The sequence below is a fragment of the Sparus aurata genome, chromosome 21, assembly GCF_900880675.1.
Source record: "Sparus aurata chromosome 21, fSpaAur1.1, whole genome shotgun sequence".
Taxonomy (NCBI): domain Eukaryota; kingdom Metazoa; phylum Chordata; class Actinopteri; order Spariformes; family Sparidae; genus Sparus; species Sparus aurata.
In genome coordinates, this window is record NC_044207.1 from 7473123 (window position 1) to 7488386 (window position 15264).

The 15264-nt window shown below is 42.3% G+C and overlaps 1 protein-coding gene across 10 annotated transcripts in view; it reads right to left on the reverse strand.

The window, feature by feature from the left end:
• Positions 1 to 15264, reverse strand: part of ctnnd2b (catenin (cadherin-associated protein), delta 2b) — a 187503-nt gene that overhangs the window by 9631 nt on the left and 162608 nt on the right. For 6 of the 10 annotated variants that reach the window (XM_030403336.1, XM_030403338.1, XM_030403333.1 and 3 more), the window contains 7 exons: positions 13866 to 13983; positions 11872 to 12054; positions 5802 to 5975; positions 4721 to 4871; positions 2258 to 2510; positions 467 to 560; positions 155 to 281 (listed from right to left, as the gene is read on the reverse strand). In XM_030403336.1, coding sequence (XP_030259196.1) covers positions 155 to 281; positions 467 to 560; positions 2258 to 2510; positions 4721 to 4871; positions 5802 to 5975; positions 11872 to 12054; positions 13866 to 13983 — 1100 coding nt within the window. The remainder of the gene's footprint in view (positions 1 to 154; positions 282 to 466; positions 561 to 2257; positions 2511 to 4720; positions 4872 to 5801; positions 5976 to 11871; positions 12055 to 13865; positions 13984 to 15264) is intronic. The other 4 variants (XM_030403343.1, XM_030403342.1, XM_030403339.1 and 1 more) reach the window with 1 other exon arrangement.

Sequence of the window (15264 nt, forward strand, 5' to 3'; positions counted from 1 at the left end):
GTGCGGCGCAATGATTGCACCTGTCAGCAGAATAATTTGTCGGTACTCACTGTAGTATGAAGGTTAAAACAGACTTCAGCTGTATTGGACTTGTGTTTGTTTGACTGGGCTGTACCGGCGGAGGAACGATAGGGGAGGGAGGATGCACACTCACCTGATCGATTGTTGGGTGAGGTTCGTACGGGAGAGATGGACGGAGTACGAGAGGAAGAGTAAGGTCGCTGTCTGTCCCGCTCTATCGTGGAGGAAGAGCCGACAAAATGATACTGGGAATAGCCGTCCTAGAGAGAGAGAAGAGAGGCAAACGGAAAGGACAAGAAAGAAGAAAACAAGATGAAAAGGGGAGAGGAGAAGACATGAGAGCATGTTAGAAATAAGTCAAGTGAAACCTTCTTAAACTCAGCTACATTACTGACATTTTCCGGTGTGAATACAGCCAGAGCACATGCAGCCATGCAGGCTTTACCTTTTTGTAGAGGCTGCGGAGGTCTCTGTACTGCCACATACTGTTCAGGACTTGAGATGCGGCCTTTACCACTTTAGGACTATGTCTGGGAATTCAGCAGAGAGAAAAAACACATACAGTATAAAGCTTGATTGTCTTTGTTATGTGCTATTGGGAACTATAAAATCATCGCAATGCAAAATAATGAAGGAACGGACTTGTGTGTAAAGCATCTCCTCACATCAGCCTCCCAAGAAGAAATGACCAAAGAGGCAGAATGAAAATGTCTTCATCTCCTCGAATATGGCACTTGAATTACCAGGTTGCATAATTGCTTGGGTGATTGATTGATTGGCCAATATTTCATTTTCGCTCCCTCTGGGGTTCGACTCAGTTGACTAATGGCTGTGGGTGTAATTGGCACATATGGCCTTATCAGTGTCTCGGAAATTAAACTTTATTTCTTCAAGTCATTTGGGTAAATGTTATTGTTTTGGATTCTGGGATTGCATTTCACACACGCTCTCAGCGAGGCAAAGCAGGGGACTTGCAGGGAATGTGGTATGAGGTGAAAGACATTTTAAAAAGAAATGATGTGTCTCTCTACCGACCAATGCCCTCAGGATATCTACAAATTATTCTAATGGTTTATGCTGTGAGTCATAACAAAAATTAGCTGTAGTTCTTAATCATTTACAGAACATTGACAAAAAAAAGATTTAAAGTTATAAGCAAATGTGTTAGTGCCTGTACTGCCTTACAAAGGAAATAACAACATATTGGGTGAGGAGCAGTCAAAACCTGACTCTGACTATTTCACATCTGTTTTAGACATAGAAGGCATCCTATACAGATGTGTAATGTCCCTGAAAGCAGCTTTTTCATTTTGCAAAAACTACAAAACAGCGCCAACAGGCAATTCAAAAAGTGCAACAGGAGAGCTAGGTCATGTCAACGCTAGCTAATGATGAAGCAAAGAATAGCCTTTGCCAAAGCTGAACGTAAATGTAGCCCACCTATTGTTTTTTTTCCTTGCTGTTATGGTTAATGAAAAACTATCTTGGTGCACTTAGTTATTCCACATAATTAAGTGAAATAAATGCAATCGTGATGAAGCTGCAATCTCAGCATTTTGAGTCTGCCGGTATGAATTTGCTTAGCTTAACATACTTAATTATATGAAATCTAAATTAATGGATTATATTGCATTTCATTAAAAATAATAATGGCAGACAAGTCAGATGGTCCTCATCTTCAGCTATGGACTGTAAATAATAAAAATAAAAATGGAGAGGTAGATAGATAGGTAAGGCAAACATTCAGGCATTGGCTTGGAAACATCCAATAATAGAAACTTCAAATTCTGGTGGTTGCAGTTTGATTAATTGGCTAATTCAGTTTCTGATTCTGGAAACATTCAGAAGGAATTCAGCTGTGTTTCCATTGTAACTACAAGGCAGTGTCAGGATGGACCTGTGTTTCTTGTCTTCTCATGGATGCTGTAGTCTTCAGTTTTCTTTTAATGTACTGATTGTTGGAAAGAAATCCTCCTGCGTTCTTTCTTATATCAGCTCAAACTCTTGGGTGGGGGGTGAAACGTTTTCAAGAAACTGAAACATGTCCGGTTGCCTACGATGCAGCACTTCAATCCACTATATTATTACCATGTATTATCCTGTTGTAGCGTCTATCAAACCATAAAAGCTGTTAATGGATGCTGAAGACACTGCTCTGTGACAACCTCATCATCTCACCCCTTCCTCCTTTCTTTCTACCCTCTTCCACCTGACAACGTCTTCCCATTCGGCTTACTTGTCTCCTTTGCTGCGAGCGATGCCGATGAGCTTCTCGATGCCGCCGGCGTCCCTCAGGGCCTTGGTGTTCTCCATGTTCTTGGTGATGACCTCGTGCAGCGCGCAGCAGATAGCTGTGATGGTGTCGTCCGACATGGTCTTCCCCACCAAGCTGCTGGTGTTGCCGCCTCCACCTCCCCCGCCGCCGCTGCTGTTGTTGTTGTTGCTGCCGCCGGGCAAACGGTGCACCAGGTCCCTCATGGCGTATTTACCTGTGGGTAAGAGTGACAGGGGTGGTGGGAGTGAGGTGGAATGATGTGGGTTGAAGGTGGAGAGGAGGACACAAGGGGGAAATAGGGATGAAAGAAAGAAAAGTTGAGCTTTTGTACTGGTGTGTTTTAAGCTTTTATCACGGATACAACATATTTTTTCCTTTTTTTCTTGTGACTTAACCCATAAGGAGAAGAAGTTGTCAGTGTGTGATGTACTATTACATTACCGCTCCTTTAAGTATTATGTTTTCTGCTTTAATCCATCATTTTTGCACATCTGTAAGTCGACTGTCTCAGCTCTTTTTCCTTTTGTTACCTTATAAACCATATAAAAGCAAAAAAAAAAAACGTTGCTACACCTGACAAACTACAGCCTGGATGGGTGGCTGTCAGACAATGATGCTGACTTGGCCACGTAATCTAACATCATCTGACTATATTTCCCATGACACCCCAGTGATGCTGTCAGGCAATCCTGTCCACTCTGCCCTCTGCCCCTCATTCTGATTGGGTCACCACCCTGGGGTGGTGGGGGCACGTCATGACTCACCGACAGGTCGCTCATTTTATGTGTTTTCCTGCTTTCAAAATCCCACTGATGCAAGTATATATGCTCCGTATTTTTTTTGAATAATATATAAGAACACGGCTCCAGGGCCTGACTATTTGGTTGCACGTGCACCCAGAAATCTGTGCGACTAAATGTTTCCATTGGTCGCACCAGTGCGCCTGAAGTCCAGCAGTTTAAAACAACTGAGGTTAACGCAACTTTTTGCTGTCATGTGAATAAAATGAGGAACATTTATATTGCAACTATTCCTGTTAATAATCATTCACATAATGTGTCATTAAGTAAATCAAAATCTGCTGGTGTACCAACATTTTAGGTGCACCTGTGTAGCCAGTGTGAAAAGCTGGAGCCCTGAAATGTATATGTTAAACATGATAATAATATCTACCATGTTAAAACACAACATGCTGTAGAACACGGAGTGAAATTGTCTCAAAAGAGGAAGCATACAGGACATCCCATTTTTATAAATACATACAGTAGTACACCTGAAAGTCAGAGTCAGAAAAAATGTAGATGCTTTTTTAGGAGTTCTATAGTAAAACTATAGTAAAACTATAGAACAACATAAAGAATTCAGCTGTTATGTTTGTATGGATGGCCAAGACTGCCTGCTCGCTGAAAAACAATTTCACGCAACAAATCAAAGCAATTCACTAACTTTCTTATTACAAGTTATGATTGAATGTGTAAACAACTTTACTGTTGCAGTATTGGCAGTCATATCAGCACAAACAGACTGACGCTCACAGTCAAGTTTGTAACATTGCTGCAATAAAACAACAGTTAGCTCACAAAGGACCTGTCAGGCAGTATTGATATATCTGAGGACCCGACAGCACAACATGTCACGTCTCTAAAGCAGTTTCATCATGTTAACACAGCGCAAGTGAGGACAGGAGAATGTGTCAGATCAAAATATACATGGATGCCTCCTGGCAGGCTGATATAAGATTGATATGACAACCCACCCGCACTGTTCACACCAATGGTTCACATGCAAAAGTTAGCACACACATCCACAGACACGGTTTAGCTCAGAGACTCAAGTATGCAACAGAGTGAGTGGAAGGGGGCAATGAGGTTGTTGCTATGGAGACCAGCAGAAAAGCAGAGTTTGTAACAGACACCGGTCCGTCTCTGAAGGAAAATCAAGCATCAGACGATCAGTCACAGCGACACTACTATCTGCTTAAAGAAGGAGATCTGAATATTAGCCGACAAATATCACAGAGACGTGGATCTCGTTTTTTATTGGACCCATCCACGAACCCCCCTGCCAGTCAGCCGTCCCTGACAGCAACAACCTCCTACACAAATGGCATTTCAACAGCTCCTTTTTAAATAATTACTGCTAAACAGCTCTACTTAAACAAGCACCATATTCATTATTAAAGCAAGTGACTAATTCTGTATGTGGGTCAATATAACTGCACTTGTTTTCAGTGCCATTATCTTCAATTAAGGCAGAATGAACCACATTACTCCGCTAGTATAAAAGAAAACAACACTCGAATGAAACTCTTGATTAAAGGCAGCAACGCAAACTATTTTTGTGCCAATTTCTGTGTGTGTGTGTGTTTGTGTGTGTGTGGTCGTATGTTGTATGTATCTTTGTTTGTTTCGATGAACAACTCACCGATGAGCTCCTTGTTCCTGATGTCCAGAGCCATGTTCCTCAGCGCGGTGGCCACAGCACAGACCACCCTGTCGTTGTCTATCCTCAGCAACTCGACGAGGATAGGGAGGCCCTTCTCCTTACGCACTGCAGCCCGGATATATACTGACCACTGGGTAGGAGGGAGGGTTAGAGGTGGACTGAGTACCATGTTATTGATGACTGCTTTTCAGTACAGGCTATGTGGGTGTTATGCGATTGTGTTATTCGGAAAATTTAAATTATGACCCGATGACTGCGCAGTTGATGTTTCACAGTGAGAAAGCTGACTCGCTGGTGGAGCTTGAGAAACTGTTTTAGGATCACCTAATCATGGCGATGCATCCTCTGGGGAACATGAAACCACAACATTCCATAGTAATGCATTCAATATTGAGTTATCTCAGCCAAGACCGAGGTGTTGGACCGGATGATACACAGACATCGCCATTTAGAGGCATGATGTTCAAATGGCAAAAAAAGATATTTAAAACATTTTTGGATACTTTAAGTTCATGACATAAGGTCCACTAGCTTGGTGTTTTTGAAGCCTTTGGACCAATTTTGCCGCCCTCCCAAGCAAATGGCGTAGATAGATGTTTTTGTCGTATTGATGATTTAACTTTAACTTAACGACAGACAATTAAAATTAAAAAAACAACGAGGCTGGAAAACAACAGAGAAATATCTCAAATATGAAGCAGTCATCTAATGGTATAGTTCACCATTATGTCGCCTAAAAGGTATTAATACGATTTATTATCTTTTATTGCCTTCATGATCTTTAAGGTGCCATAACATAAACTGTTAATTTCAGAGAGATGTGTACCAAATGGTCGAGTCATGCATGAGGACATTTTAAAGGGCCAGTGAACAACATTTACTATCCCGCAGCACAAAAAAAACCCCAGCAGAATATTGGGGGTTGTGAGGGTCGTGAGGGTTGTTATTTTGCCGTGTGCTGAGATCTCTCCCTTTCACAACACTTTTTGACACCCACTGGAATTTCAATACACTTGTGCCGATGCCCTTTAGTATCACAGGCACAGCTCTGGGTCCTTACCTTCCAGCTGCCAGCAGCTAGGTTCTGCAGAGCCCCAGCTGCTCCCTCCAGGGTGTCTGGATTGGAGCACTCAGACAGCAGTGTGAGGTAGGGCTTGACGATAGTAGGGTGCCATAACATCTGGATGCCTTTCGGGGGCTCCGCCAAGTCTGGAAATGGGCCGACGCCGTCCCACTGCGGAGGATGAGACATAATTCAGAATAGAAAAGCATTTCGGATTCTGTGTGAGGCGAGGTTTGACAGTGGTAGGGTGCCAGCGTGGTCCCCTCAGGCGGGAACAGGGAGAGAGATTCACTATTCATAAACAGAGTATAAATAAGGTGGCATTCATTTATTTGTGCATTCTCTTCTTCTACCTCGTCTGTAATTGAAATCTGACATTTCCTCCTGCATTGATGATGCATTTAGAGAAATACTCACACAAACGTGCATCAAAAATGACTGTGAAAGCACTGGGTTGTGAATACAGGAGAATTGTCAGTGACATGGCAATATCATTTGAACAGATTATGGGTGCTGACATTTGATGAGTAGGTGCATTATGAATTTCTTTTTTTATTTGCACCAAAAATGAATCATGAGCGGCAGCCGTGGACTGGATATTGGACTTGTTGTTATATGCACACAGGTGGTACCTGCTGCACATCCAGGACTGCAGACTAGGGCTGGTCAATAACAAAAAACAATATGATATTGTCATTCTCATACCATATAATGTTATCATTTTCAAAATGTCCTTGGTCCAAAGAAATTATTCTAATATATTATTCTATATATTATGTTATATATACTGTACTGGCTACATATTGATACAAGACGGCTTGCCATAAAAGCTTCTTCCTGTAATGATAATAAGTCAAACAGTCTGTTTGCAAATACAAATAACCCTTTAATCTAATCTTCCTTGTTCAGGTACACAGGCTAAGCAGCTTAACAGGGTGACGTTCAATGAAATAAGTCTGACTGACATTCTGTTTTATTATTCCTCTTTACATTACTAGGACAGACGCCACACTCCAAAACAACAATAATGCTGTTTCTTTATTTCAACATCTCCTGACCTTCCTGCAGGGGCGGTTCTTGGGGGGGGGGGGGGGGGGGGGGCAACAGGGCCAATGCCCCCGTAACTCTGAGTCCGGACCCCCCTGTGGCCCCCCAACAGGGAGTCTGCATCAATAATACAATGACAGATTTCTTGAAATGATTTTTCATTTTGAAGGGAAAGGCAGAACCAAAGTGTCTCAGCAGTTTACTACCCAATCAAAAATGTTGAAATTGTAAACACTGTTTTAAGTCCCATTTATCCCTTGTCTGAATGAGGGATTTGTCTTTTTTTTACCGGGTTGTATGTGCCCCCCAACAAAAAAGCCGGTCCCAACCTGGCCCCCCTATTAAAACTGGTCTAGAACCACCACTGCCTTCCTGCATTAGTTTTGGTGACAGTCTTTTAGCATGATTTGGTGTATGCAGTCATTACATGCATACTGAATAAACCTTGACAAGGTTCTTCTTCAGTGACACATCAGAAGTTAGGCAGAGGCTGCATAATCAATCAACTCATGGCGGTAACGTTAGCTTAATTAGCTAACTAGCTACAACTATTCAAATCTGCTAGCAACAGCTGTCATTTCAGTTGGAAAAAAATTACGCTGCTTGGTAATAAGAAGCCTGCTTTCATTTACCGCTCACTGAAATCAATGACACAAAAATCACTAAGAATTATGAGTGGGTAATAAGCCACTGTATGCTGCATATTAATCACTGGGCACGTGTGCAGTGTGTCATCACAGCAAAAAGTGCAGCAGACCAACGAGTCTACCGTGTCACTCTCGCGTCTGGCCTTGCCTACCTGTGAAAGCGACACATTCTTATCCCGTGTTCAAGTTAGCTATAATGTGATAAATATGCAAGAACTGGTTATATCTTCAAAAAAAAGAAGAAAAAAAACCCATCAGACCACTTGGTTAGGTTTAGGAAAAGATGATGGCTTGGCTTGAAATACCTACTTCCTGACCACAATCCCCTTGGCTTTACACAGGATTCAAATCCAGGTCCAGGACTTGTGTTGTAACAGTAGCTATGGAGTGATGTGTCTGCATGTCTGCTTGCATCTGCACTCCACTCTTTATCTGATTCTGACTTCTAGGTGTACTACTGTATGTATTTGTAAAATGGAATGTCCCGTATGCTTCCTGCTTCCATCTGCAATGATGTAATCTCACATGACATCTGTTAAGGCTCTGTAATATTACCAACACATTGCATTGAAAACACAATCTTGTTTTCTCCCTTCCCCGTTTGTCTTTGACCTTAATTTCTATAACTTCCTCTTCGCCTCTCTCCTCCCTCATCCTTTTGTATTTTCCAGCCTCCTCCCTTCGCCCCCAGCATCACTGACTCTCCCTTTATATCTCCTCTCCACTGATATATCCTTTCCTCCTCTCCTCTCCTCTCCTCTCCTCTCCTCTCCTCATTCTCTCTTCTAATTACCCCGCAGTTGATAGAGTTTTGCCCTCTTCAACAAGCTCCCCAATCGCTACTTCATGGTAATCACCCACAGCTGCAGTGGAGTGGAGACAGACAGATAGAGGAGAGAGGGGGAGGGTTACGCATTATCATTACGGAGAGGTTATGATTTTTCCCTTTACAATCTGATCCCAGAGTTAGTTTTAAGATCCCTCATCTCCCTGGTTCTGCTTGGATACGCAAAAAGTTCGTCGAGGGTTCGCTTGACAAATGGAAGTTAAAGCCCTGGCTCATCACTACCATTTTTTAAAAAAAAATCTCCTTTTCAGTCTTTTCTAGAAATGAATGAGGAAAAAAGCATGCCGGGCTAATGAGCAATTCACCCACTCTGATCCACCGGAAGTGTTGGGTTTTTCAATCCCCACAGTCTTCACTAGAAGTTGTAAAAGACGTCTTCCACTCCACCAGAATGTGATCCTGATTGCTTATTAGCATGACAAGAGGCTGAGGCCTACTCCAAGGCAGCCGTTTGGTTTCTGCCAATTCTACAACCACAAGAGCACTAATTTTTTAACTAAATGGAGGATGAAACTCTGCCTGTTGGCATCAACAGATGGACAAACCCTGGAAATCCAGAGAGAAATACTAAATCGGCTTGGTGTTTTTGATCCCGAGCAGAGGTAGTCAGTGTACAGGAAGTCAAACACGGCTTAATCTGTAGGTACAGCTATAATCTCCTGATCCTGTTGTGTGAAAACCTCCGAGCATGTGTTGATGATATAGCGTAGAGCAATACAGTTAATAACATTTGTATCGCGTGATCACGCTCTTACGATACATGTACCTTATTCTGAAAAACGTGACCCTAATAATCCAGGTGGGAGGTAACTATCAGTAGTTGGCTTGAAAAACAACTCTGGCTCAAACATCATGAATATCAAAGAAAGCTGCAGCGCATTCATAAATATTCATTCGAGACTAGAGATGGTGTGAACCATGGATGAACCGAGCCAATGTTCCTGAACTAGGAACATAGAGCTGCATTACAAAATGAAATACAGAACCCTCCATTTGGAGACAAAACAACAGTGACACCTGCTCTGACACAAGACGGATAACAAAACGATACAAATGAACACATTTAATGGCAGGGAGAGTGTGTTCTGCGCGAGCTATCTGTACTACTCTTATTATGCCTTAATGTTGAATTTCACCTTCCTGGTGGGGACATCTCGCGGGGAACGCCGACCAATAAAATCGCAGCAATAAACAACCGATGGCAAAGTCCTCATGCATTATGTATTCAGTGTGTAAAATGTAGATTTTTATGTGGCTATGAAAACTCTATAAGATTCAACATTATATCATTGTGAAATAAGAGGAACAGTAAAAGCGGGAGAAACAAAGGAGAGCGGAGGGACAACGACTGTAAGATAAGTCAACAATCAGAGCGTAAATTCAAAACGTCCCCTTGAGTAAATTGCTCATGTCATATTTGCTGCAGTAACTGATTACCACATTAAGTTAGCTACAGCAGCATAATGAATGTAAACAAAGTCAAAATCAATCAAACCCCTGACACGGAAAACGCGGGACTCAACCACCCGTGTAACTGGTTAACATCAGTGGCAGCTGCAGAATTTTTGTTCACACTCGTGTAGATTGAATATTTGAAGAGGACTGAAAACAGCCTCAGGCCGCGGTGGCACATGCGTGAATGCAGGCGAACGTGGATATCGCCTGCCTGGGCCGAATGTAGGCAGCGCAGGATGTGGGACACACGGAGCTCAGTTTGCTGGTTTGTGGTCCGTTTGTGTGGTTAAGCACACACACATCTTTCCTGTCGATTGTGGCCGCCACTTCGCCGGTTAAAACTGACCAAAGGTTAACCCAAGATGCCAGTTTGCTTCGCCACGGATGCAATTTCTTTTCTATGCATGGAAGAATGGAAGTGAACAGGAGGTGAATGTGTGACTGCAGCCTACGACCGAGTCTTCCTCCGTCATGATACCCAGCTTATACAAGGTACAGGGTCACTTTTTCATCATGATAAAAAGGAGGATTTCCTGAGAGATCTGTTCATGTGCAACCGTTTTCTTATCCAGGTTGTGTGATAAAATCAAATGATGAGATCTGGAGAGTCTGATTTGATGCAAACTTAACAGATGTTCACTGACATCCTTCTTCATTCTTTGACTCTGTGTCTGTGAAAGGGTGTTAAGGCAACCACACACACCGCCCAGACTCAAACTAACAGCCAACTGCCTTTATCCGACCACTCTGTTGCCTCTTGTCTGACCCGTTCGGCAGAAAAGTTGCATTGAGCACACCACTTCAATGTGCTGCCAGCTCCACAGTAGCGCGTACGTTCTGCGCTTGTGCAAAATGTGCAAATCCCACACACCGCACTGATTCGCTAGCACACCGCCAATCAGATTGGTCTGACAGCTGGCACACAACCAGTCATAGAATCCAATGGCTCAGACGGCCGACAGCCAACCTCCTCAGACTTCGCATGTTGAATCGGAGCAGACATCGTCTGCGTGGCTCTAAAACCTTCCAACGCACCTGAACACAACAAACAGATTTGTTCCCGACCTCGTCCGAGTTTTCCCAAACGCTTCAGACGTCCAACGGTTGGGCCCGTGTGTTCCTGCCTTTATAGTGCATTCAGACGGAACCATTAGCTAGATTTATTTTTTGATGTAATGTTTTTTTGTAGTCCAATTTTTTCCACTACCAATATCAATATCGTATGATTAGCAATTTCTGTCACTAGGGGTCTCTCTATCAAAACAAAAGACTTTAAGAGGTGTGGGATCATCTTCATTGTTCAACAACCATCATTGCTAATGAAAGAAAACATGACGGAAATGTTCACTGACGAGGTCACTCTTTACATTTTTTATCTCTGTTACGTTTAGTCATGTTCACCAACTTCCTTACTCACCCTTTTCCTGGACCGTGACCATCGGTTCGTTTATTCTGAGCAAAGCTATGGATTTCTCTGAGTGTAATAATGTAAGTCAACTCAACAAATGTATAAGAAAGGTCAAGTCATTGTTTTGACATTTCAATGCAGAAATGACACGTATTGTATCTTTAACACAGAGATAGGATGCTAGGCGTAGCTAACGACGTAAGCTGACTCTGTGTGTCTTTGTATTTGTATGTATTCTACTTATAAGACTCGGGTCAATTTTAAACTTAGCACTGCTTCCTTTGGATGTCTGAGAAAACAGACCCTGAACCTCTTTTTGTATAAGCAAGTAGAGGGCAACTGCATTCAGCTGAGACTGAGCACAGTCCATTAGCTTGTCTGGGTATTCATCAGAAGACTGCTTAGTGGCATTAACTGCATGGATCCGCAGTGCTTTGTGAGCACCCTGGCCAAACAAGAAACTCGCCGAACCTTCAGCTGAGGCTGCCAGCCACTTTTTATCTCATATCAAGCACCAGCAACAAGTTTTCGACTTAATCAAGAAGGAACTTAAAGAAGAGGAGATGACTGAGAGAGAAAGAGGACAACAAAAAAAACAACAGAAGAAGAAAGAAATGAAGAAACATGAAAAGACTCCCTTCTTCCAACTTTCTGTTTTCCCACCTGGTCATGTCCCTTCTTTTTCTTCTTCTTCTTGCCCCAGCATCCAGAACTCTCTGCGTCCTTCCCGCCGGTGTCACATAGCAGACCGTCCAGCTCCTCCGACCCCCCCTGCTGGCTGTGGGACGTCTCTGCAGCCAGACGGTACGACAGGTTCCTCAGGATGCACACACAGTTCTCTACGGTCTGATGGTGGATCAGGAAAGAAAGGAAGAAGAGAACAGAGTCAGAGTGGTGACAGAATAGAGAGACAGACAGGAAGGAGGGACACATGGCAATAAGACTGAAAATCAGAGTGGGGACACATGCACGCAGGCACGCACACAGACACACACACACACACACACACACACTCAAACACATATACATAAAAGTAATGCGCAGTGCTGACTGTAGTTGTACAATATGTAAACATGGACACACAGATACTGTGTGCATGATGCAGACAGACACACACACCATCACACACACACACACACACACACACACACACACGCGCACTAATCCTATTGTTGTGAGTGGCTATGCAGTCAACAGTCTCAGACTTTGATCTTGTGAAGGATTTCTAAGGATTAAAACCCTCACATCTCCTGTACACTACGCTACACACACACACACACACACCCGCCCGCACAAACACACACTGACAACGCACCCCCGTTACACATCAAACATACATCTATGCATGCAGCACATACGCAAGCTCACGGACAGATACACAAGGCTGCTCACTGGCTCACAAAAATGCAGACTCTCTCACACACACACACACACACACACACACACACACACACGCTAGTGGTTTTTCTGTGTCACCGGCCATCGGGTTGGGTAATACAAGAGGCACTGTAAAAAAATGAGATGTTTGGCTCATAAATATTCAGTTTGCATAATTGTTGAAATTTCAGATTTTTCCTACAGTTGCATAACTTCATATGCTAACAGACATCAGCATATGTGAAACTGTACTCTGTTGTCTCAGGTTATTATTTAATAATTTGTGATACTGGCAACACTTTATGATAACCATCATAATACATGGTAAATGTATCGTTAAATAAACTCTAATCACAGTTCACAAACATTGAGATGCTTTATAAAACATATATCAAGCAATTTATTTGCATTAAAGTTGCAAACGATGTTTATTAAACTTTACAAATGGTAAATAAATACTGTGTAGTTTACTTTAAACATTATAATGTTGTTTATAAACCTTCACGATTGCTTGATACATGGTTTAAGAGTGATTTTATTGTTTGTTAACAGTAGTAAAACATTTTTTTAAATTATTAATCAACCATAAATTGATGATGAAGGTTCTCAGTCATCCAGGTCATTGTAATTCTAAGTGCTATATCGTAGGCAACTGGACGTGTTTCAGTGGCGTGTTAAGGTGTTGGACGTGTTATTAACTATTTATCAACCGTGGTCTTGCAGTGGTATTTTCTTGAAATAATGCTTAATGTTATGTTGTTGGGAGCTGATTCTGATCTGCCTTTGCAGGAAGAATATTTGACGATAAATACCAAGAAAAACTATCAGCGCTGTGGGTCTAAAAACAAGCGTAACTTACCAAGCCTTTTCATTTTTTACAGTGTGTAGTTTGAGGCCTGCAAGCCTTGGGCATTAACATACAAACCACAGGCAAACAACTCATACAAATTGATCTACATATGCGGTATAAACATACACTCTGCAAAGACACAGATAACACACATTTGCATATACTCATGTAAATGTATGTAAATTATAAATATTAAAGGGATGGTAATCATCATGGAACAGGTACACAAAGAAAAAACACGACTTATATTTGAGATTTTGGGCAGTTATATACACACGAACATGCATGCACACACACACACACACACACACACACACACACACACACATTGTGTCTATGCTGATGCTTTTATATTCAGGTGATTCTGTGTGTGCGTGCAGCCTTGGGCGTTTGCGTGCGTGGCAGTAGGTTGCATGTGTGTGAGAGTTACCTTGCTGTCAATCTCACTGCTCCCCAGAGCCGTCTGGATGACGTAGAGCAAAGCATCTGTCAGGCCCTCACACTCCCTCATCCTCCTCCGGGCCTCCTCCCCTGCAGAACTCACATTCCTGTTACACACACACACACACACACACACACACACACATAAAGACACACACACAACCTCATCAATGAACAGTCCACCTTAAAAATTGTGTGTCAGCACATGAGGGGTATTGATATGTGCCACTGCACGTGTGTTCATATCTGTGTGACAGAGACGAGTGAGAGTCTGAGTGTAATGCCCTTTAAATGTCACACTATTAAAGATGGCTAGGAGATGCGTGCGCCCTCAGTGTCAGTGAGAAATGGCACTGAGCTGCCAAAGCTCCATTAGTCGCATTTGTTTTCCCGGGTCCTTAATAACAGTCTTAACCATTCAAGAATCAGATCTGTGATTTAAAGGTACAGGGTGTGGTGTTATACAGCTGTGAAATGACACATCTACTCAAACAAGTAAACAACACAAAACATGATTATTATCATTATTATAAATGTACATACATGAGCTGTGTTGATGCCTTAGTACTCATTCGGCCTGAAATTGTCTTATTACTATTATTAGGACTGTAGAACACCAGTGATGTCAGTAAGCTTTGAGAAATGAAAGCACAGTGATGCTAAATATGTCACAGATATACTGTGGATGCTGTATCAGGCCAGACAGCTCGAGGCAACCGCGCACTGAGCGTAGGTCAGCTGTGTGTTGGCAGCACTGCTGAGTCCAACATCTTATTGCTGTAGTTACATGTGTGAAATGGAAGACACTGGACTTTAGACATAAAAATGGGTTGTGGAAATGAAATGTGGGCTGTGCAGATATAGAAATATGGACGTTCCTGTTCCATCAGACGGGCGTGAGGTGGACGACTGAAAAACACAACTGCAATGCTCTCTGCATAGACATGACATTACACACTACATCTTCACAAATGTACTTATTAGGGTCGACGGTGTGGTTCCAGTGCAGCTGCCCACACCTCCAATTTGTTCCGCCATTTAAATGGTCATCACTGTCTCTGATTGGACAAATAATCGACCAACTTTGTGGACAGGGTTTAACAATCCTCTTCCTACACCGCTAGCTACCTGAACTGAAAAATGGCAACAAGATTGACGCAGCTGTAGAATTAGTTGTGACTTGACCTTTATACAAAAATATAAAACGGCTTATTTGTTTGTCTTGAAGACATTAGTAGTAGCATCTTAAACACGCTTAATGTTAATTAGACATTTATGTGCCTGTACAGTAAACTTGTTGACAGTTTAAAGATTGCTGTAGAACGTTTATGAGTAAAACTTATAACTTTTAATAATAACAAAACAAACACACTTCATTTGCACACAGT